The sequence below is a fragment of the Chiroxiphia lanceolata genome, chromosome 11 (genome assembly GCF_009829145.1).
Source record: "Chiroxiphia lanceolata isolate bChiLan1 chromosome 11, bChiLan1.pri, whole genome shotgun sequence".
In the NCBI taxonomy this organism is placed as follows: Eukaryota; Metazoa; Chordata; class Aves; order Passeriformes; family Pipridae; genus Chiroxiphia; species Chiroxiphia lanceolata.
This window is the reverse complement of record NC_045647.1, coordinates 2,128,161-2,151,398: the sequence shown is the minus strand read 5'-3', so window position 1 is coordinate 2,151,398 and position 23,238 is coordinate 2,128,161. Positions and strand designations below refer to the sequence as shown.

Genomic DNA, 23,238 nt, shown 5'->3' with positions numbered 1-23,238 from the left:
TCCGAAAACCAAAGCAAACACTCGCCTGTGTTTCTCAGGGCTCTGAATTGTGTTCCAAGGGGGATACGCCTGGGAAATATTTGGAGGTCACTGTCCTTTTAACTTTTATCTCCAAATTTTAAGACAAAATATTCTTCTGTGCCAAATAGTTCTTTTCACTGAAGTTTGTGGGAACTGAGTAATTTAGCTGCCACTTTTACTAGATTTATTTGACAGTCAGGGGCAGAGTTGTTAATATTTTAACAACTACAGTTTTCAAATTCCTCCTAACATCCCTGGCATTTCGCTGTGAGTCCAGAGACTAAAAAAAAAATACAGTCCTGGAAAGTATTTTCTGCCCACTTGACAGGCTGGTGGCACACCCATCCTCGTGCAGAACAAATGAGTCTGTAAATCCTCCCCCTTCCCTTCTTTGGGAAGATAAATGAACTTGTCTTTTAGGATTTCTTTCGCTCCCCCCTCCCGTGAGTTCCTCTGGGTTCATCTTTAGAAGATCCATACACGATGTTCTCATGACATTTGCCTTCCAACCCTCGTGGGAAAACCCTATGGAAATGGAGCTCTCGGAGTGCTGTACTGTGAATGTACACAGAGAACTGACAAAATGAGCTCTCAATTACTTGATTGTTTGAATTCTCTGTTCCCTTTGCGTTCCCTTGAGGTGCGTCCTGCTCTGGGATCTCCCTGTCCTTAGCTTGTACCACCACTCCCCACATCTGGAGCATATTTATTCTCACTCCTAATTTATCTCAGTAATCTGTGCAAGGAATAAATAAGCTGATTGCTTTTTTTTTTAGATAACAAAGTGCTTAGATGTGCAGATGGAAACGTGCTGATATTTTTACAAGACACGTCTTCTCCTGCCCACTCGTGAAGAGCCTCTAACAAAGTTCCTGATGACCCTGGAAGTGAAGCTCCCCAGCATGATTTCTATCCCTGAACCTCAGTTCCCTGCACACCTTGTTCCTCTGCTCCTTACTGTGGAGTCAGACAACCTTCCTGGGCATCTTGGAGCTGTGTCTCCTTCAGGGAACAAAGGCAGGATTTAAGGAAAATCAGTTTTCGGTCTCTCTGCAGAGCCCATGTTCTCAATGCAGTTGTGAAATTCCATCTTCCCAAAGAGGAGGTGATTCATTAAAGCTCAGTTGTTCCCATAACTCTTTCCTATCTGATGCCATTACTCCTGTTGGAAACAGAGCCATGGAGTGCTTGTCTGGGAGCTGAAATGTTGACAGAGAATTATTCTCACATCTTTTCACATAATGGATGTGTTCAGGTTTTATCACTCTCTCCTGCCTTTTTTTCCCCCCCTCTCCCAGTATCTGGGAGAACTTTTAGTTCTGTTGCACAGCTTAATCAAGTAGAACTAACTAAATTTTAGCATTTGACAGCAGAGATGGCAATTCTGATTCCATCTCAATCTCAGCCTTTCATGCTGTATGGTAGGTAGTGAAGTGTGGACACCAGGCATGTTTTCAGAAAGCACTTTACTGATTACAACGACGCTGGAACCACTTCTGGGCTCTGCAGAGAAACGATCAGTGTGTGTTTACTTGTCTGGTCACTTTTTCACTGCTTTCATTATTATTTTTTTTTAAAAGTGGTGATGGACACTTCACGGGCTGGAAACAGTGGGAATGTTTTGGCTCTGAGTGTGCCTGATGGCCTTCAGGGTGATGAATGGTTTGGGGGGTTTGTCTCGTAAAGAATCCGTCTCCCAAATCGCGTCTCAGAGTCCCTGGTGTTTATCCAATGCAGGGAGGAGGGGGGGAACCTGGGAAGATAAATTGCAACAGTGCAGAAGGAAGAAGGCAATTATTAGGCATTTTTATGCCATCAGAGGATGGATGTGTGGGGCTCTCACCCCCTGAGCGGTGCTGCTCGGCAGGGAGTGCCGTGGAACTCAGCTTCCTTCACTTGCTGTCAGGTATTTGTGCCCCTTTCCTCCCCATCCTGTGGTGCCAGTTTTGCAGTTATTTCTCTCTCTTCTCTGAAAACTGTCACGCTGCCTTTTCTTTTGTCACTTATGAAGAATTAATGCATGATTAATAAATGATTAGAGCCGTCGTTGTAACAATGGGAACGAACATTTGTAACTCTCTCTGCTGGAGTCCTTACAGTCACCAGGAGCAAAGTTTGTGCTAAAACTTTGGAAAACACTCAGCCTTGAAAGAGGTGATGGAAAGGGAAGGAATAACTAGAAATAGCACATGGCCAAAGAGGCCAAGGCTGTTTCCACCTAATGTCTCCCCAGTAACAGGGGATCATTTCATTCTGCCCAGGCAGCAGCGATGCCTCTGTGTGGATCCATCTCTTTTTTCTGCTGGATGAAGAATTCAGGGTGGCTTTGGGCAAGAGCCTTGAAAAACGTCTTCCCCTCAGTGTTAAATCAGATTCTCAGTACCAGGTCTTTTATTTGTGGTATGTTTGGTAGAATCATAGAATATCCTGAGCTGGGAGGGACCCACAAGGAACACCAAGCACAACTGCCAGTTGGATGGTTTCCATTCCCAATTCAGAGGAATGAAAGGTTGAATCCTACTAATTGTGTTACTTATTTGTTGGGACAAGATGCTTCTCCTGGTGTATTTCTTACATCCTGGAGCATTTTTTGTTCCCCACTTCACTACAATAACTGTAATTTTCAGCCTTTTTTTTTTTTCCTGCTGTTTCTTTCAGTGTGGGATGCCCAGAGCTTTTTAGAAATGTGCTTCTTCCACAGCCTGTATGCCCAGGATGGGGCAGGTGCCTCTTGCCAAGCAGATTCATGAAGGGCTGAGCTACCCCTGCCCTCTCCTTGTTAAGGGATTCATAGTTTCTCCTCTTTCTCTGCTGTCTGAATGTCTTGTAAGCCTTTGCAGCTCGGTCAGATTTGGTTCCAATTAGTGAGAAGCTAATTTAGAGAGGAGCATCTCACAGCTGGGTGGGCACCATGCTTGTAAAAGCTCCATTTCTCTAGGAAACCAAGCAAAAAATCTGCTAAGCTGGTTGTAAGTTGGTTCAACTACTTGTCAAAGTGCTGCAAGGTCAGTGAGCAGCCTGTCATGGATCACTCCAGAGGCTGGAGTGAAAATATGAGCAGGTAAACTGGCTGGGAAAGGAAAAGGAGAAGGAATCAGAGAAATATTTTGCATTAGGATGTCAGTGATGCATCTGACCTGTTTGGCTGTGGCAGTGGGGTCGGTGTTGGCAGAGGTGAACCAGGAGGTGCTGCAAACCTCCCTGGATCATGGCCAGGAGTTAAACTGTTGTGAGTTATTCATGGATGGTTCTGCTGCAGGATGCAGGGAATGACGGAGGGAAGGCTCAATTTCCAAACAAGCAGGAAAATGCCCCAGCAAGGTGGTGTTCCCATGAGTTGGGGCTCTACACTCCCAGATGTCTTTCCTGGGATGGGAATGTGTGAAGTTCAACCAGGATTTCCTTGGCATTGCTCGCTGGAGGGGGATGCTGGTGAGACGTGTGGGAGATGGAGAAGACCATGATCAGAACAAACAGCGCAACAACAAAAATACCTGAATTAATCAGTTTTTCCTCTTAAGAGTGGCTGTCACTCACATGTCCTCATATAGCAGGAAAATTCCCGAGTCCAAAGAAAGAAGTGTCAACATTTGACAGCCCCAAATTCACCCAGGGTGTCTCTTTGCAGAGCACTTACAGAGTAGGTGAGTCAGACATGGAGCTGCAGGAGAGCGTCATCTGTCTGGGTCTGGTTCCACGTGGGGAGGATTATTACAGTTCAGCAAAAATGGGCTTCATTAAACTTAAAATCAGGCATATGAAACTCTCATTTAAATAAAAAGTGATTGAGAGTTGTAACTTCCATTTAAAGTGCATCTCCCATCATTTATTTTTTATGCTGTGCCACAGTCACCGTTTAAATTATTTAAAGCAAGAAGTAAAAAGCTGCTCAGGAGATAGAAATGGATTAGATTAAAATTAATCTGACATAATCCTTTCTCTAAAAGTGCTGATTCAGTTTGTGCACAAGTTTATCAACATATTTGAGGATAAGGGATAAGGATAAATTCTCCTCTAATTTGGGAGTGCTTTGGCTTGGTGTTTCTGACAGCACAGGGAACATGCAGCGCTGTTTTAATTGAGAGATTTATGAAATTACAAATATTTCTAATAGCACAAATGCCAAGCTCATTATAGATTTACACTAATTTAAGCACCTGAGTTGGTGTGTGTATGATCTACCTCATTTCAGCAGGAAGGAATTTGGAGTTGCAAAACAGGGTCACAGGCAAGAACAGACATTGGCACAGGAGTTTGGACCCAAATTTTTCAACTGGCATATGTGATTTATCACCTTCAGTGTTGCCATCACCTGCCATTACACATTGATGGCCCATCTGGGTGTCATGGACAGGGGAGGATGTCTGGGGTCTGTAACACAGAGAACTGGAAGGGAAGAGGCTCAACTCTCCAGTAAAGACCTTGGAAATACCAAAATAATAAGGAACGTGACATTAATGGATTTTTTATTTATCAGTGACAGCTTGTGACATCTTTAAAAAGAAATCATCTGCGAGCCAGTCATGTGGTTCATTCCCCTGCTCGATTGCAGGCAGCACTAAATGAAGATTGAAATGGGATTGAAAGGGGGTAGAGCAGGCAGGGTTTGGCTGCAGATGAGTGAAATCTGTCGTCTGACAGGATCCAGTCAATAGGCATTTACTGAAAGTGTAACATCTTGTGATCTCTTTATAAAATAAATTAGAGATCAGAGTCTTGCTCCCAGGCTCTGCTAACCTGGTGCAACCACCCTTTCCCTCCAGACCCAGCTCCAGCTGGTCTCTACAAAGCTCTCAGAAGCAGCCAGGGCTGCTGACCTGCTCTCACAGCAGAATGTTTGTTGATTGGCATTGGTGTATCTCCACTTCTGCAACCAAATTTGGGTTTCCACGCCCCTGGGTGCACGTGCTGCATTGTTAAAGCCAATAGTCCTGGACTAGTGAGCCCTCATTCCTGTGGGGGTGATGTTCTGTTGTTGGAAAACACATGGGGGTATTGGTTTGGGCATTTGCTGTTCCCTCACACATGTGGAATGTCTAAATATGTGACCGTGATTTGTTTGAACGAGAGGATAAATGTGCAACCCTGATGATGGTTTCAGCTGGTAGATATCAAAACCTTGTTTATCTATCAAAACCCTGTTTATCTATCAAATATGTGAAGAGAATGTTTTTTTCCTGTGTACTACAGGCAAGTGCCACAGCAGTGCCCTAAAGGACATACCCCTCACACTGTTTGGGCAGATATTTCAGCCTTGGACTTGATCATGATATTAATTCACTGCAGTAAGAAAATTCTCTGCAACCAAGTTTGTTTTTTTCTCCTTTTTAAGGTTTGATCTAATCTCTTATAGCTCCAGTAAGAGGCTGATCAAAGGTACTAAAAGCTGGTATTAAAGGATTAGCTGGGTCACATTGAAATATGTTTTAAAACAAGCCCAGGGACCTTTAGCTTTAGTGAAGCAAGTGCACACAAAAAAAGATTTTAGGCTAATTCTGTCTGACTTCAAACAGAAAACAAACTGCTGGATTAAATCTCTGAGTCATTCCTTCAGGTGGTGTGTGGAGCACTTTATGTAACTCGAGCCTGGAGAGTATCAGCAACCACTGAATCTCTCACAGCAAAACTGCAGTGCAGAATTAAAAATCAGTGTAAGATTCGTGTGTGCATATACAGCTTACAGTGTATTTATTCTTATTTGATGATTTCCTATAATTAGCAGCCTCAGTCCAGCCCCTTTTTGTCTTTTTTTTTTTTTTTCTGTCCAGTCTCTCCTCTCTCCCCTCTTTCTATTTGCTGCTGACAGGATCTGCTACGGAGATGTTTGGCTGTCAGGTGAGGGTGAGTGTTCCTTTGGGAGGATGTTGATGCCACTCTCTGGGCCATAGCAAGTTGTTATTCTTTTTATTAGTACCGGAATTTCCTCATTGAAATGAACTTAAAAGCAGAGGGAGCATCACACAGATCTATACACTACTCAGTGGGAAAAGCTGTGAAATCATCCAGGCTTGAATCAGTGCCACAGGAGAGCAAGGATGCATCTCCTGGCTTTCATGAGTAGGGTGTTGGTGATTAGTAGGAGTGAAGGTTGTAGCAAATCCATAGCTGTTCACCCACTTGTGAGAGCTTTCTGTGTTGTTGCTCTTTTTAAAGGTTGGTTTGATGGGGTTATGTGGCATGTTACGTTGCATGCTCATAAAGTTTTCCTGAAATGTTGGTTTCACCATAAATCAGCTACCTTGGCTGTCTGTGGGACCTCCTTGATGCCAGAGATGATGGTGTTTTGCTCCAAAATTGAAGTGTTCTTAGAAGAAATAAGCTTTCGGTTCCTAATTGAAAGCCCCATCCCTGGAAGTGTCCAAGGCCAGGTTGAACAGGGTGTGGAGCAACTGGAATAGTGGAAGGTGTCTCTGCCCATGGCAAGGGGTGGGACTGGATGATCTTTCGGATTCCTTCCAAACCAACCCATTCCATAATTCTGTGATAATTCCCTTCCTCAGTGGATCACTGTCTCTCTTGGCAGGCCCAACATCCCAACTTTTCAGGTGTCTGCAGCATTATCCCTGGTTGGTGCAGTTCCAGGTTGGATCTCCCTCGGGAAGGGACGTGGCTGGGGGGACTGACCCTTCCCAAGAGCCTTGTCCAAGAGCAGCTGGCTTGAACCTAACTCCAAAAATTGAAGTTTAAACCAGAGGTTCAGGAAACTACGTGGCATCAAGTCTAATCCTGGGCAAGGTTCACTGGTTCCAGCAAACACCAAACCTGGCTCAGGAGGTATCAAGCCCTTATGACAAATACAGGTTGGATTTGTTGGTGGGTTTTCCTTTCAGGCAGGACTGGGCTGAGCTGTAAATTTCTGTAAGACAGTTTGCTAAGTTTGTCAGATAAAAAACCCAATAATTTCTTCCAAATTGCTGGCCCTAAATCAGTGAGGGGGCGGGAGGGCGCCTGCTGCCCGGCAGATGCTGTCGAAATGGGTTTGTGTGTTTAACTGCAGCAAATTCAACAGCCCAGGACTCCATCTCATAACACTTTCTATTCAGTCACAGATAAAGGCTGCTGTGGATTTCTCTCCCTGAGGGAACTTTAGGTTAAATTTTGTCAGAATGCCCCAATGCCACGGAGCAACAGTCGTTAACACTCCGATGCTGTGGCATCGACTGGGGCTGGAGGCTGCTCCTCAGAGATAAGCCAGGTCAGCTGTGTACAGCCATCAGATATTAACTGTTCTAGAGATACCCAGAATGGAGATGCAGCAGATACAGGTGATTATTGATTAGGCTTCAGGTAATGAAGACCTCTTGCCCTTTTAATTACCCGTAGGTGAAGCTCTACACAGTGGGCAGGCGTGGAGTCGAGGGGCTGGGGAGGAAACACAGCCCTGCACGCGTTGAAAATTGCTGTGAGGAAGAATCCAAGACAGAAATTGGGCAATTTGTACGTTTTTCTCATTCTTACACACTTCTGACAGCCCATTTCTCTGTGTGCAAACTGCTGGCTGGCTGCTGAGTAACTGTGTCGTCAGGCTTAGCACAGCTGAGGGTTCATCCAAAAATGTATTATTAACCTCAGATTAATCTTGTTCATTATTTATCATTCCTTTTACTAAAACCTGCATATGAGGCCCAGGGCCGTGGTGTGGTGTAGCTGGGCAGCCCTGTGTGATGGAGAGGGCAGAGCACAGAGCCAAGGGGAGAATTATCGGGCGACGTTTTTGGTCCAGGTTGATTCCTTTAAATTATTCTGGGATTATTTAAGGCTAGAAGATAAAAAATTGATCCAGTGTTCTAGCAGGGTAATGAAACAGTCTGGAGGCCCACAAAAAATACCTACAGTGTATAATTCATGTAGTTTGCTATTAAAATAAAACTGTGAGAGAGAAAAATGGCCCAAAACTCCAGGACCCAGAGTGCAGCTGGCAGAAGGCAATGGAGGGATGTGGAGAGGAGCTTTCCCTGATAATCCTCTTTTCCCCTTCCCCAGACAGTTTGTTGTGGTGCTTGGAGCTTCCTTTCCAGCTCCCGTGTTGTAGAAGTTTCTACAACAACAATGGGTGTGGTTGAGGGTTTGTACAGCAAAAATGCCATTATAGTGTTTGGATATATAAAACAAAATCAATTTAATGGGAAAAAGTAGTATTTGGAGATATAAAACATTATAGTGTTCGGATACAATAAAATATGTTTATTATGTAAACATATAAATATGTTTGGTACTTTCCAGACAGCAACACACACAGAGCCAAGAAACTTGGCTAATTCATATAAAATCACAGTGCTAAATCCAGTTCCTCACCACCACCAGTTGCCCTGCAGTAGTTGAGGGAATAACTTTCTGTCCAGGAAAAACTTCAGATGTTCTTGTTTGTTACATAGTGAGATGAGCCTCACCTTTCCTTTCAGAATATCTCAAAATTATGTACTCTTGCAGCCATTATTTGGGTTGCTTGGTACAGTTTAAAGGGAGGATTTCCTAATTTCCTTCATTTTGTTTTGTTTTCTTGCTGCGCGTAGTGAAATCTAATTTTTGTCATCACAGTTGACAGGAAATGCTGCAAACCTTGTGTTTCACACAGAAAAGCAGTTCCTGCCTGTCCAACTTGAGAGTGACATAGTGGGTGATAACACAGGAATTATAGGAATCATTAAAGATTGGATTCATCTCTGTAACTGTCAGTAAAGCCTATAAAAAATAATAGTGTGTTGTACCCACACTGTTCTTATTAAAAATGATAAATGATCCCCATTTTTTGGCTAATACTAGTTCCAAAATTTCATTCTTCTCCTCAGCTTTATGGTCACCATAATCTTGATATTTTAATAGCTTTTCCCATAATAGCCCCAGAGACCTTTTTAAGTGGCAGCCCTGACTTTATGGAAGAGACTTTAAAAAAAAAAAAAAAATCAAGAAGAGTTTCTTGTACTTAAAGGCAAAGACAAAATACATGAATTTCCCAAGACAGGTGACCAGAGAACATTGTTTTGACAAACCATAAGGTCTAATTATAAAAATTACTCGTAGCAGAATTTCTGTGCAGCTTTCAGTAACTTTTTTTTTTTTGCTGCTTGGTATAATTTAGAAGAAGTTTGAAAGCTGAAGTGTCTTTAGTTTTGTTTCTTGTCTTGAGCAGAATATTCTGGGGGCAGCACAGGGAGACTTTAATTGAGTTTATCATTGAGTGCTTTAGAAAAGTGATGAGATCTGAAGGTGATCAGGAAAAACAGACCCAAGGGGGCTGTGGGTTTTGCCAGAAATCTCTGCATCTCTTATTTTCCAGGTTTCTCTGCTGATGGCCTGGAAATTGGCTCAGAACTTTTCTTTTTTGGGGGGAGAAAAAGTGTTTGTCTGCATTCTGATAGTAAACTTGAGAGGCAGATCTTAAACATCCTGAATCTGTGTTCCAGTGCTTTGAGTAATTTATTTCTTTTTTAATTGCTGGCTGAAAGTCAAATCAAGCTGCTTCTATCACACCTGTCACCTCCACTGCTCTTTTTCCCAAATTTTCCATAGGCTCCTTTGGAAGACATGAGTGATATTAACTAATTTAGGACAGTCTTCCCCATCTCTGGTGCCTTGGTAGAGCAAATATTCATCACTTTGTGACCTTGTGTACAGAAATGTACATTCCTTGGGCAAAAAGCCTGGGTCTTTGGGCAGTGGGTGGTCAAGGTGGTGCTCTGCAGCTGGCCTGGGATTGCAGCTTCTGGAATTTCCCTTTTCTTTAAAACCAGCACATACAGGTCCGAAATCTTCCTGTTATATTCCGGGTTTGAGAGACCTACTTGAATGTGCTTTAAAGGGGAAACAGAAAGCATGGTAAAAGAGGCAAAAGTTACATGAAAAGGGCCCCAAATTAGAAAGGAGAAGTTCGTGATAAATTCCTGAAGGAATTAGAGTCTAATGTGTAATTAGAAAACCACAAAGTGCCCGGTGCTGCTCGTTCTTTGTGCTCAAAGACTCCGTGGTGATAACTTTGGGAAACGTTTCCATCACGCACCACCTCGGGCTGTATTTTAAGTGTCTGTTTACACAGTTGTTACAAATTGCCTATGGGATGTGAGCTGTCTATCACTTCCAGAGCAATTAGGAAGTGAAACCTTATCAAAAGAAATCCGTCAAGTTTGAAAAGCCATAAATATTGCACTGGGATCTCTAAGGAAATCAAAGGGAGTTTGATACAGTATTTATTTACATGTTGCTGCAAAAGCAAATGCACTTAGAGGTGCTCTAGTCTGTGCTATTCCCTGTGCTCTGTATTCCATTAGTCCCATGTTATTTGGGAGAGAGAGAGAGAATTACCCAGTTGTTTTAAGTATATATAGCAAAGGACTGCTCCTGAAGTCTAATTCTGTGTATGTTGGGCAGTTATATCTCTGTGATTTGTTGTGATGAAAGGAAAGCAGAGCTGCAACTTCAGTTCTTTACTATGTTCCTCAGTGTTATGCAGCCAAATTAATAGTTTGAGGATGGCTTTTGGGGAGATTTTGATGTTTTGCACCCCAGAAATAGGTCTCTTTTAGTTCCCCCTGTGTTGGGTTGCTCTGTTTGGAGGGATCCCACATCATCAACATTGCACAGCTTTCCATTTGCCTTCTGCTTGCCTGTGACCTGCTTACCAGGGGTTTCCAAGCTGGCACTCAGCTCAAATGACACAATTATTCAAGACTTTTAACTAAGGCAGAGGCGAGGAAAAGCTCCTCCGACCATTACAGGGTTGCAAAGGCTGTCTTGGAAATGACGGCAGGAGGGCTCTCGATGGCTCTCACCAGCAAAGAGGCAAGAACTCTTCAAGCCAAAGGGATCATTAGCCCAGAAGAGCAGACCTATAGAATAGCAATGAAATGTTTAACCTGGAAATTAGAGGGTTCTTAGCAATTAAAGTAATATCAATTAATACAGGGAAGCAGAAGCCAAAACTCTTGCTGGTTTAGGGTGTAATTATGAACAGGATGATTTGACCCCCTGAGGAGGATGGGGGACAGGGGTTGATCAAGAAAGACCCTCCCATCCTGTGTTTTCCTGTGGTCAGTTCACCATTCCACAGTCAATGCAAAATGTTGTCATATTGAAGAGCTCAGGGGGCTTTGGTGCAAACCTGCTGTGTGCAGAGTCACTCAAATTCCAACACCTCTGTGCATCCCGGGGCAGTGATGTTTGTTCGCCTGTTGCTGGCTGCTTCTGGAGGAGCAACATAATTGTTCATCAAGAGTAAATTTAAAAAACAAAACAAAACAAAACACAAAAACAAAAAAACAACCAAACTTAACTACTTGCAGCAAATAATAAGCTGGCTGAGAAGTGGTACCTTATTTGCTCTGAGTATCCTCTTGACATCAGCATGAGGCTCCTTATAATGAGATGCACATGTGTAAATATGATGATTAGATATTCCCTCATAAACATAATTATCATATCTTCCTAAAAGTCTGAGCAGGCATTTCAGAATCCTGTTGTTATAAATAAATAAATAAAAGCCAACAATCTGCATTCAGCCACTTCTCCCAGTAAACAGTGGAACATGAGGGCAGAATATATTTCCCGAAGTACTTAATGGGAGTTGAGTTCAATTACGGTTACGACTCATTAGAGTATTAAAATAAAAGTATGATTTTTAGTATAATTAGTGTGCCCTTAGAAAACTGCAGTGATCTTGTAGCCACTTTAGTTCCCCAAGCTTTGTCAGTGTGACTTAGGCAGATGTAACAGGGTTATGTTGCATTAACCTCACCCGCAAACTCTGCAGCCGCCGCGACATCTCTCTCACTGCTTGTTTTATTGCCCAAATAAACTTCCAAAGATGCCTTATAAAACACAGAGCACTGTCTAATTAGTCACATAGAGGATTACAGTTGCTTAATTTAGTGTTCAGTTTTTTGCTGATTCGGGAATTCCCAAGGAATAAAACATAGAGTGGGTGATGACAGGGCTCGGCAGATCCTCCTCCCAGCTGTCTTTGAAGGGAAAAAAAATTAACAAGGAGGAATGAAAGAAGTCACGAGTCAGGTTGAAGTGTTCATGACAAAAAGGTGAGACTCTTGTAAAATACATCGTATTCTGTCACGAGTCAGGTTGAAATGTTCACGACAGAAAGGTGACATTGTTGTAAAGTGCATCGTATTGCGGGAGAACTTGGAGGAGTGACAAGAACATGAGATCTGTGTGCGGGCTCGGAGGTGTCACAGTTGGAAATCCGTATTTGTAGCCACGAAGATCATTTTGTGGGGTGTGATAAATCCAATTTTCCTAACCAACCCTGTGCTTCCAGAGCTCACCTACGCTTGGATCTTCAACGAGTACCCGACCTTCGTGCACCAGGACAACCGGCGCTTCGTGTCGCAGGAGACGGGCAACCTCTACATCGCCAAGGTGGAGGCCTCAGACGTGGGCAACTACACCTGTGTGGTGACCAACACCGTGACCAACAGCAAGGTCCTGGGCCCCCCCACCCCCCTCATCCTCAGGAACGACGGTAGGACTGGGACAGAGAATCCCCGGCTGGGCTTGGAGGTGTTGTCCTGCTTTTTTTTTTGACTGGCTGTCCCCCGGAAATTAAGAAATGGCCTGAAATATTTATATTGGGGTAAAGGGAGAGGTTTTTCCCCTTCACAGTGAGACTGGAGACCTCTGCTCTCACTGGGCTTCAAAGTCATGGCCAGCTGTGGGATTTAAGGATGCCGTGGCCAAGGTTGCTCTTCCCACCGCTGGGAACAACTTGCAGTGTCAGGCAATAATTATAAAAGAAATACGTGGTGAGAGTTGGCAAAAGACAGGAAACAAAATGGATTTTAGAGTCTGGATATACCAGTTGTGTTCATTTTATGCAGCCTGAAAGTGAACAAAAGCACTTTGTTGTTTCGGTAACTGTGAGCTCAGGCTGTATTTCCCAGCAGAATTAGGGCTATTTTTAGTAGTCTGTGGAATAATACAAAAAAGCAAGAAGAAAGCAAAAGAGGATTTCTAAATTTATACAGACAATTGATTTGTATCGTCGTCATTTTTGTGAAGATAAGAAAAATAAATTTACATGTTAATTTACAATTAAAATTAATTAAAATGTGTCGGGTTTAAAGGATAACAGATAGGACATTTGTTCCAGAAATAGAAATGCGTTATTAGCAACTTCTTCTAGAAGATGATCCATTGTCACATAATGGTGTTTGACCAAAATTCCTTGCTTGTAAAACCAGGGCTCATTGCTGCAGCCTCATCACTGTTCCCATCACGTTGACACAATTCCTGTGGATGGGGAGTGGGGAAAGTCAAAAAGTTAAGTTTGCTTCATACTAACAATTTAAGTGTTGAAGAAAAAATATTTTTAAGTACTCCAGTAATAGGACATTTTTGCAAACCCTCCTTGGCTGGAAGTGCTGGAGAGGGGCTTCAGGGGTGTGTAGTGATAGAACAAGGAGTAATGGCTTTAAACTGACAAAGGACAGGATTAGATTAGGAAGAAATCCTTCCCTGTGAGGGTGGGGAGGCCCTGGCACAGGTCACCCAGAGAAGCTGTGGCTGCCCCATCCCTGGAAGTGTCCAAGGCCAGGTTGGATGGGGCTTGGAGCAACCTGGGCTAGTGGGAGGTGTCCCTGCCCATGGCAGGGGGTGGCACTGGGTGAGCTTTAAGTCCCTCCCAGCCCAAACCAGTCTGTGATTCCATGGACTGAGGCACAGCCCTCATTCCCAGCACAGCTCACGGTGCAGGGTGGGATGTGTGGGGCTGAAATCTCACCTGCAGGAACCCCAAGGTTTGTTTTCACATTTCTTCAGTTTATGGCAGTAATTTTTGTAGCCTCAGTTGTGAGTCATTTAGGCTTTTTACATCCAATAGCTGCCATCCTTGTCATGGTTATTTTACCTGATCACAACCAGCCTGGCCAAGCAGCCTTTCCATATGGTTTTTACAGCACTGCCTGCTTTACAATGCCAGGCTTCTGAGCTGGAAGCTGCAAGAGGAAAAGGTGTGCAGCTGTAGGGGATGAAATCAGATCCTGTGGGCAGATTGCTTTCCCCACCTGCTCCTTTTGTGCTCCTCTTTTCCCTGCTTTTCCGCTGTGAGGCTCCAGAGATCTCCTGATGGTTTTTGCTGCAGCTTTTTGTAACCAGCGGGATGTACCACCCTTGGCAGGACTGGGGTCCCTTCCCTGTCACTGTGCTGTGGAATCAGAAGGTGCCTCTTATCCCATTAGTTATCCTCAGACAGCTTTTCCTCCTTGGAGAGATGAATATCAGAGCTGGTTATGGGATGGAGGTAGGAACAGCTGCCACAGTCACCGGGAGCTCAGGCTCTGCTCCTGCAGACAGAGGTTATTGCTGGTGATAAATACAGGGTACAAAGTGCAGTGCGTGCTGGGAAAAGGATGGAATTCCTCTATCCCTCTTAATTCCCATCTCACAAATACACGTTGTCACCCTCTGTTTAGATATTTCCACGTAGCTCTATGCTTTTGTGGCAGTGAGGGTGTTTGCAGTGCAGGTGGAAAAGTATTTAGATACAATATCATGTAAATGTAGCATTGCCAAAACCTGCACATTTATGGTTTGGGACCTGTCTTGGAATGTGCACCCATATTCCACATAGGAATGTCAAGCAGCTCTCCCTTTCACATCATGTAAGTGCTGGTGTATAAAAGGAAAATGTAAAAGATTTTATGTTTTTTTAGAGTTCCCAAGGAGTTAAAGTTTGGTTTTGGCTTGGGTTCTGCATGGATTGGAGTTAGTCCTGACATGACCAGCTGGTACCTCCCATTGTGGAGAAAGGACTCTCTGAGCTATTTTTATGACACCAAAGAACAAGAATGATCCTAAAGCCTGAAATAAGGTTTCCACTAGGATTGGAGAATTACTGTAGCTCAGAAGAAAAGGAATTCAAATTTGATGCCAGACAAGCCTTCTGGCTGCTCACTGAGGGATGTGGACTGGAGGGAGAGGAGGAAAGGCAGCAAACCTGCCTTCTCCATTTAATAAAAACCAGTCTCTGCACCTTCTTCCCCCTTGGAAGAGCAGTGGGTACCTGGGGTGCCATCCCTCCTGCAGCACCTTTGGGAGCCTCTGCACCATCCCACCCCAAAGCTGGGAGCATCCAGGTGTTGAGAGCCACTGCTCCTGCAGTACTTCACTGCTTCTCTTTAAAATGTGCTTTGGATTTTTGACATGAGAATTACAACAGTAACAGTAGGAAAGAACTGAAATAGTTCTGGAATAAAATTACCATCAGCAGCAGCTGGATGGGCCAATTAAACTCTAACATTTCACAGGTGTTGTCAGGAAATGCATATCATCTCCTCAGACAAATTAGCTTCCTTCTGAATTCCTGGGACTTTCATCCAAAAGCACATTTTTAAGCCTTGAAATTGGAAGATACAAAAGCCTCTGAAATGCAAACACGTCGAGCATCTGATGTGCTGTGACACCGAGCCCCAAACCCCGGGTTATCTTAGTCCTTTATTTCCTCCTCCAGCCCTGCCACCTGCACAGCTAAGTCAGGTGTTAAATCACCCAGGAACAGCAGGAAAAATAAGGATTGTCTGCATGGAAATGGTCTTGGATTCAGGATGGAGATGTCTGAAGTGCACAGTGTTGCTCCTTTTGAGCTGGGACAACCAGACTCACATCATACCCTATGTATATATATATGTGGGTAGGTTGTCATTGTAGAGGGAGCCTTGTGATTTTTCCAGGTAAAAGTCCTGATTTATAGGTGGTTGGAGCTTGCAGTGAGGTTGTCAGAGGTGCAGGGCTGTGGGTAGCAGTGGCTGGAGCTGATGTCCTGCAGCCCCAGGCAGCTGTAGTTCCCATCCCAGCATGGGGTTATGTCACCCTGGGATTAGAGCTCTCCAGTCCCAGCCCAAGGCAAAGAAATGGGAACAGTAGAAAGTGTGAATGAAGAGAAGGGGAAAAAAAAAGCTGGTTTTCCTCCCTCCCATTCCTGCCTCCTTCTCTGTCAGGTGAATATTCTGTGATTCTTCAGGGAAGCCTCCAGCTGAAAGCCAAGATCTTCCAAGGTGGGACAGCTGCCTGAACCTGGTCAGGCTTCCAAAGCTCTCCCTCTCACCAATCTGCAGTCTTCATTGCAGAAGGTGGAAATACTCTTCTGGGAAAAGATCTCAAGAGTTTTGTCATCAGCTGCTGCTCCCAAACGTTCCCACCCAGCCTTGTCCTCAGAGACCTCTGGGCAGTGGCTGCTCTTGCCTTGGCTGAAGCTCCAACAGCAAATATTTAGCACCAGAAAATATTGGAGAAAATTTAGGCAAGATTGCAAAGTTTTTGCAAATCACAGTCAGGAGAACAGAGAGGATTTTCCATGATAACTGTGCCAGACACTTCCAGCCCTTCGGGACTGCAGTGTCAACGTGCAGAGGGCTAAGGAACAGCATTCCCTGTAATTCCTGTTTGTATGGTATGGAAACGCTGGAATGTCGGCACAGACTCACGGATTTCCTGCTGTATGTGCTGGCCAGGACATGACTATGGGGGGAGTATTTGTGTTTTTAATAAATGCATTTAGTTTTGATGACTGAGGCTGTGCAGCAGCCGCTCTTTGTAGAATCCAGCAGCAACACTTATTTGCAATTAATGCATTGGAAGGAAGGTGATGTCACCTGCTGTTGCATCAGAACAGGTAATATTCAGGTCAGCAGGGAAAGGCAGACTTGATGTAAGCCTCATACTGAGTATTTTCAGCTTTTTAACTGTGAAAAGTTAAAGCAAAAAGGGGGGGGTTTGCAAATCAGGGCGTCAGAGAGCAGCACAGCAGTTATAGGCCACCACCAGCACCTGAATATCTCTACAGCCTCCTGTTATCCCATCTCTGTATCCCTTGTGCTGTCTCGATCCTGTATTTGTGGGATTCATCTGGTCTGACCCAGCACTGCTCCTCCCTTGGCCAAGGGCCAGGAAGCTCCACACTGTTGAGATTTAAACTGCAATCATCAATTAGCTGATAATCACTATTGGGGAAATTATATGTGCCGGGTTTAAGGCAGTACAGTGACTAGAAATGTAGCCATTTATCACAAGTGTAATGGCCTTTTTATGTGCACAAATTTTTAAACACAATTTCATAAAGAGGCTGCCATGCTCCGTGATTTACTGGGGCAGTAAAAATAAAGAAATTGCCCGAAGAGTAGATGATCTCTGCACATCGAAATCCTTGGAGTTAATAGAAACCTCTATTAACTCCAGTGCTTTTAAAACTTTTCCTAATGGCTGTTTGTTCCACATTTCATTTTCTAGAAGATGCTGAACCTCCCTTGTTATTGCTTTCCTTATTTCACAAGTTACCTGCAAAAATCCTGAATATTCAAAAGCGAAAAGCAACAGAGCCATGAAGAGACTTTAATCTTTGGCAGATGGTGTGGAGAGCTGGTTCAGATTCTCCTCTGGCAGTAAACGGGAAAAGAGCCCCCACTCCACGGCTGTTAGGAACAGGCCATGTTTAAAATGAATGGATTAATTGGGCAAGTAATGATGTATAGAACAGCTCTGTGCTGGCACGGGAACACTTGTGAATTTACTGCAGAAATTCAACCAAGCCTTAGCATCTCTTTTATGTTCACAGGGGTGATGGGAGAGTATGAGCCAAAAATAGAAGTGCAGTTCCCAGAAATGGTTCCATCTGCAAAAGGAACAACGGTGAAACTGGAGTGCTTTGCCTTGGGGAAGTAAGTTTGATCCGTTATTATTATTATTATTCCTCCAGCTTCTCACTCTCATAGCCCTGTGTTGTGGAGTTTGCAGCAGTTCCTAATGATTCACTTCCCTCAGCAGGAGTTACTTACTGCCAGTTTTCATATCCCACAGAGGGCTTTGGGAGCAGGAGCTCGGCTCACCAAAAATATAAATTCTCGAGGAAGAGAGATGGAACTTAATCTGGGAAGATGTGTTTGGGCATCTCCTGTGTTGAGATCTCATGTAACACTTAAAACACATCTTGGGTTTCATGAGTAAACACTGACAACACTTTCAAAATGTTTAGACTGTGAGGAAAATGATCATAGAACCATGGAATGGCTTGGAAGGGATTTTAAGGGTTGGATTGGAAGAGATCTTAAGGATCATCCCATTCCACCCCCTGCCATGGGCAGGGACACCTTCCACTAGCCCAGGGTGCTCCAAGCCCCGTCCAACCTGGCCTTGGACACTTCCAGGGATCCAGGAGCAGCCACAGCTTCTCTGGGCAACCTGTGCCAGGGCGTCCCCACCCTAAAATGGCTGTATTGTCACAGCAGAACTGTGTCAAAACCAGCATTTTAATAATATAAAATCTCCTGGGTTTAAGGCTCTGTGAGCAATACTTCATTGGTAAATGTATCTATATTTATGTTATATATAACCTACCCATAATAAAATAGTCCCAAGTCCTGTGCCAGAGCCTTCACACTGGCCACGACTTCATCATCCTCAAACGTGAGACAGAGTTAAGTTGACAGGAGCTTTTCCTGCAAGCCTTATTTTGCTTTATTTTCCTTATTTAGCCCAGTCCCTACAATCAACTGGAGGAGGGCAGATGGGAAACAGATCCCCAGGAAGGCCAGGAGGCACAGGTCGAGCGGACTCCTCGAAATCCCAAATTTTCAGCAGGAAGACGCTGGACTGTATGAATGTGTGGCTGAAAACGTGAGAGGGAAGAACGTGGCACGAGGACAGCTGACATTTTATGGTGAGCAGGCTGCCTGCTTTCAGGGGGGTCATTGCATCCAGTAAATGTTTTGTGAGGATGTAATTCTGTGAGGGGATTTTTTAAAAGGACTCCCTTTTCAAATGGCACGTCTCGAGAAGGGTGTAATTTGAAATAAAACCTGTCTAAATGGTGCATATTAATTGAGAGTCAGAGCAGTTGGAAGGAAAACATAAAACACTGGGAGGACATTGGCATGGTAACAGGCTGAAAACACTTGGAAAAGGCTCGTTTGCCTTCTCCTGGCTGGGAGGGGAAGGCAGGTATTCGGTGGGAGCAACTTCCTGGTTACAGCTTGGGATTTATTATGGATGTGTTACCCCAGCTTGTGTGAATAAATGTTAATTGCTTATAACCAATTAAGGACTCCTTTCAAGAGGGCTCACTGATTGCACAGCCTGGAGAGTTGGGATTTAACCCTGTCAGAGCCACCAGAGCCTTCTCCACTCAAAGGCTTTTTACACCTGCTCTTCTCTCCCTGAAATCAGAAGTTTTGAGCCAAGCATGGTAAAAATGTGAAATATCAGCTTCATAGGCCCCTGTGTTAAGTACAAGATGAATTGGTACCACTGATCCTGCTGCAAGTGTCTCTCCATCCACAAATTCCTGCTGGAAACAGCCCCATCTTGCAAAGCAAATGAAAGGTGTGGATTTACCTGTGTGGAGGTGAGTGAGAGTCCCAGGGAGGGGGTTTAGAGGTCCCAGTGGGCTCTTGCTTTGGTACCAAGTTTCTGTTTGAGATGTTTTGGAGGGCAGAAGCTGCAGGTTCCACTCACACACATAGACAGGTGTGCAGAGCCCTCCCTGCCACCAGAAATAACCTGTTTTTGTCGCTGCCCTGTCTGATCTTTGGGAGCACAATGGTGCTGTTCTTTGTAGAACACATGGACAGAAATTCACTGTTTTCTTCCCAAATGCTCCTGAGGGTCCAGCTCCACTCAGCAGGGAATATTGGGTTGAACTCCAGAGACGAGAAGAATTTTTTTTGAGTTATAGTAATTTTGCCACACTAAAAAAAAGAGTTTGGGAATGAACCCTCCTGGCAAAGCTGAATTGAATTTGGTGGGTGATGTAGTTTTTTTTTTTTTAAAGGTGTATATAGGGATGTTTTCAAATTGGAAGTGTTTCTAAAAGACATTTAATTTAGAAATCAGAACTTTGGCGGCTTCCATTTCAAATGAACATTTCTCCTTTTAAAATTGAGTAAAATGGAAAATGAGAAAACATTGAAAAGGAGTGAAAGTGCAAGAACAAAATGAAATCTTTCATGTTAAGGAGAAAATCTGGAGCTGAATTGAACTGGGTTTAATTTTTTTAATTAAATGATTTAAAGATTCGTTTTCCTGTTCATCAAACGATGTGTGTTTCTCCTGATTTTTCCCATGTGGAGAGTAAATTAAAAGACTCATCACTTGTACAATTGTGCTCAACCCACGGCCAAAGCTGCCTTGTAAAGCAGTAAAAGGAGCCTTTGGAATACTCCCACCATACATATATTAAGTTATAATCTCATTACTGTAATGAATTTCCCAGCCTGGATCCCGTTGCTGGAGGGCTGAGGATCCCACACAAAAGCTGCCACTGTGGCTCGTGCTGCTTTTCACACCCAAGATGCCATTTCAGCAAAGGAGCTCAGGATTTTTTGGGAAGAGGAGTGTCCTCCTCCCTCTGGGACGGTGAGATGTCCCTACATCTGTTCCATGGGAGCAGAGGAGTTCCCAATGGAGAGGTGGCAGCCAGTTGTCTCCGTTGGTTACTGGTTTTAAAGATAAATAATGGACAAAAATATCATCCTTGTTGTCTTGAGGATGATGATTTACCAGTTAAGTACTTATCTTTCAAGCATAACTGGTGCTTGGCAACCTATTAGACTGAAAACAGATCTCCTAAAGCAAAAAAACAACTTGCATTCTGTACTCTGGGCTTTGGAGTTCCACATGGCAGCAAAATTTTCTGAGGGGAAAGTAACTTACTGTGAACTTTTTATAGGAATAGTTGAAAAAAAGAGCATTGTTTTCCCTTAATAAGCTTTTCTTTTTAGATCTGAAAAGTGTAATTTGGTTATTGAAATGCAACTGTAATGTTGGCAGAGCTTTCAGGTTGCTTTTGGAGGCTTGGGGTTGATGCCTGGAATGGGGAAAGCTCTGGAGATGCTGAAAGAGAGCAGGTTTAGGTTGGATACTGGGAAGACATTCTTTACAATGAGGCCCTGGCACAGGTTGCCCAGAGAAGCTGTGGCTGCCCCAGCCCTGGAAGTGTCCAAGGCCAGGTTGGACAGGGCTTGGAGCATCCTGGGCTAGTGGAAGGTGTCCCTGCCCATGGCAGGGGTGGCACTGGATGGGCTTTAAGGCCCTCCCAACTCAAGCCATTCCATAATTCCATGCAATATGGGCAGTCCCAAGTGCCAGCCATGCTCAGTGACATGCTCTGTCATGACCTGTGTCCCAAAGATCACAGTCTGGCTCTAAGAGCACCTCAAACCCAGTTATCAGTCTCTTTGCATTGTATAAAACAAGAAAAATAGAAGAAAAAGTAATTCAGATTTACCTGCTCACTGTAGATAACCCAGCACTGTCAGCTCTTCCCATGTTCCTGGAAGTTGTCAGGGAAGGTTGACTTTTGCTGTATTTCATTCTTGTATCAATGTTTATTTTCTCCTCTGGCAGCATATCAGTGACACTGAAGTTGTTTGACATCCTTGTTGCAGCAGAAAAGGCTAATTAAACATGTGAGATCTGTTCTTCCTCCATTTTCTGTGCTTTGGGCCCCTGCAACAGGCTGTGTTTTATTGCTCTCCAGGAGCATTTGTTCCAAGTGCTGCATGTCCCACTTGATGGATAGACCTTCACGATGGCAACATGTTCCTGTTAATGCAATTACAGTCACTTATCCCTCTTTCCTTGACTGATGTGGCTCTGAACAACACATCACTTGTTTCCTTGCTGTGCCTCTTGTTCTCTCTCCTATTCCTAAGCAGATACCACGTGCCTCAAGTTAATTCCTGAGCAAAGCACATGATGTAAATCTTGGGGTGTTCTGTGCGAGGCCAGGAGTTGGACTTGACGATCCTCGTGGGTCCTTTTCTGTCTCAGAATACTCTGTGATTCTGAATTAACAAATCAAACTGCAAAATCTCCTCTCTTCCATCCTTTAGCAGCCAGAAAGGCACATCCTGCTGCCTTCCTGACTTTGCTTGTTCCATGCAGACCCTGTGCCAGGTAAATCCCTGTGGCTGAGGCAGGTGAGGTGCCCGGTGTGACCCGGTGTCACCACGGCCATGGCACGGGCTGAACCACTGCCTGTGCTCCCAGGACCTGTTTTCCCACTGAACTCTCCACTCTCTCCGTGTGTTTTGATCCACAGCATTTGGGAAGCACTCCCATTGACCTGATTCTATTTTTAATCTGGCTGCTCATAAATTTTAAATTTGATAACCCTCCACGAGGCTCCGATTTATCCCCCGAGCAGAAAGCAATGCCAACAGTTGTTTGGTTCTTGGCAGAAGTGCAGTAAACAGATTACCTTAACCAGCTAATTTAAAAAGAAATTGCCTTCTCGTTCATAAAACCGACGGCAAGGAGATGCTTATTTATTATTGACTCTGTTTCATTCATGGGAAATTTAGATGCTGTTTCAGTCTGATCTTCCAACAGTTGCATCCTAGAGATTGTCCTAAGTGCAGGACAAAGAGGCAATTGGCAGTCTGAGCTCATAAGATGTTGATTTGGCTGCTCATCCCTGTGCTCAAAGCCTTTCCTACAATTGATGAGAGCCTCACTGCTCCTCTGCCCCTTCTGGGGATCCATCTTTTCTCCCAGGTAACAAGTGATAGGATGAGAGCAAACAGCTTCAGGGGATGTTTAGGTAGGATATTAGGAAAAACTTCTTCACTGAAGAAGTGGTTAAGCATTGGAACAGGGTGCCCAGGGCCGTGGGGGAGTCCTCATTCCTGGAGGGATTTAAAAGCTGTGTAGATGTGGCACTTGGGGACATAGGTTAGTGGTGGCCTGGCAGAGGTGAGTTCGTGGTTGGACTCGATATCAGAGGGCTTTTCCAACCTTTATGATTCTCTAGATTTGCTGATGTGCCTTGGCCAGGTTCTCCCTGCTGACCAACACCCAAAGTCTCTGTGCCACCACAAGGGCACTGCTCTCCTGGACTCTTTTAAAATGTGAGCACATTTTTTTTATGCAAAGTGTGAACCGAGATGGTTGTGCCGGTGTTTAAACCCCTGGGCTCTGCTTCCCTGGATTGACTCTGACAAGTCAATGCAACATCTTGATGTCCCCCTTCCCAACAAAATGCACAGGCTGAATAATGGGAAGAAAAGGAAAAACAGCTGCTGGTTGAGGTGATCCAAATATAAACAGTGGGACTGGGAGTGACAGCACTGGGAGGGGTGGGGGCAGGCACTCCAGGACAGGCTGAGGAGCTGCACCACCTCCAGGAATGTTTGTCTGCCAGAATTTTGGCCATAACTATGCAATTTGTCACTGGCTTTCCAGTCAGATCAGCACTGGAAAATATCCAAGTGGTACTTGGCT

General features: G+C 44.2%; 1 protein-coding gene across 4 annotated transcripts in view; it reads left to right on the top strand.

The window, feature by feature from the left end:
* LOC116792315 (contactin-4) overlaps window positions 1–23,238 on the top strand; it is a 283,807-nt gene that overhangs the window by 198,261 nt on the left and 62,308 nt on the right. For all 4 annotated transcript variants that reach the window (XM_032699177.1, XM_032699180.1, XM_032699179.1 and 1 more), the window contains 3 exons: window positions 12,287–12,490; window positions 17,576–17,678; window positions 18,492–18,676. In XM_032699177.1, the coding sequence (XP_032555068.1) occupies window positions 12,287–12,490; window positions 17,576–17,678; window positions 18,492–18,676 (492 nt within the window). The remainder of the gene's footprint in view (window positions 1–12,286; window positions 12,491–17,575; window positions 17,679–18,491; window positions 18,677–23,238) is intronic.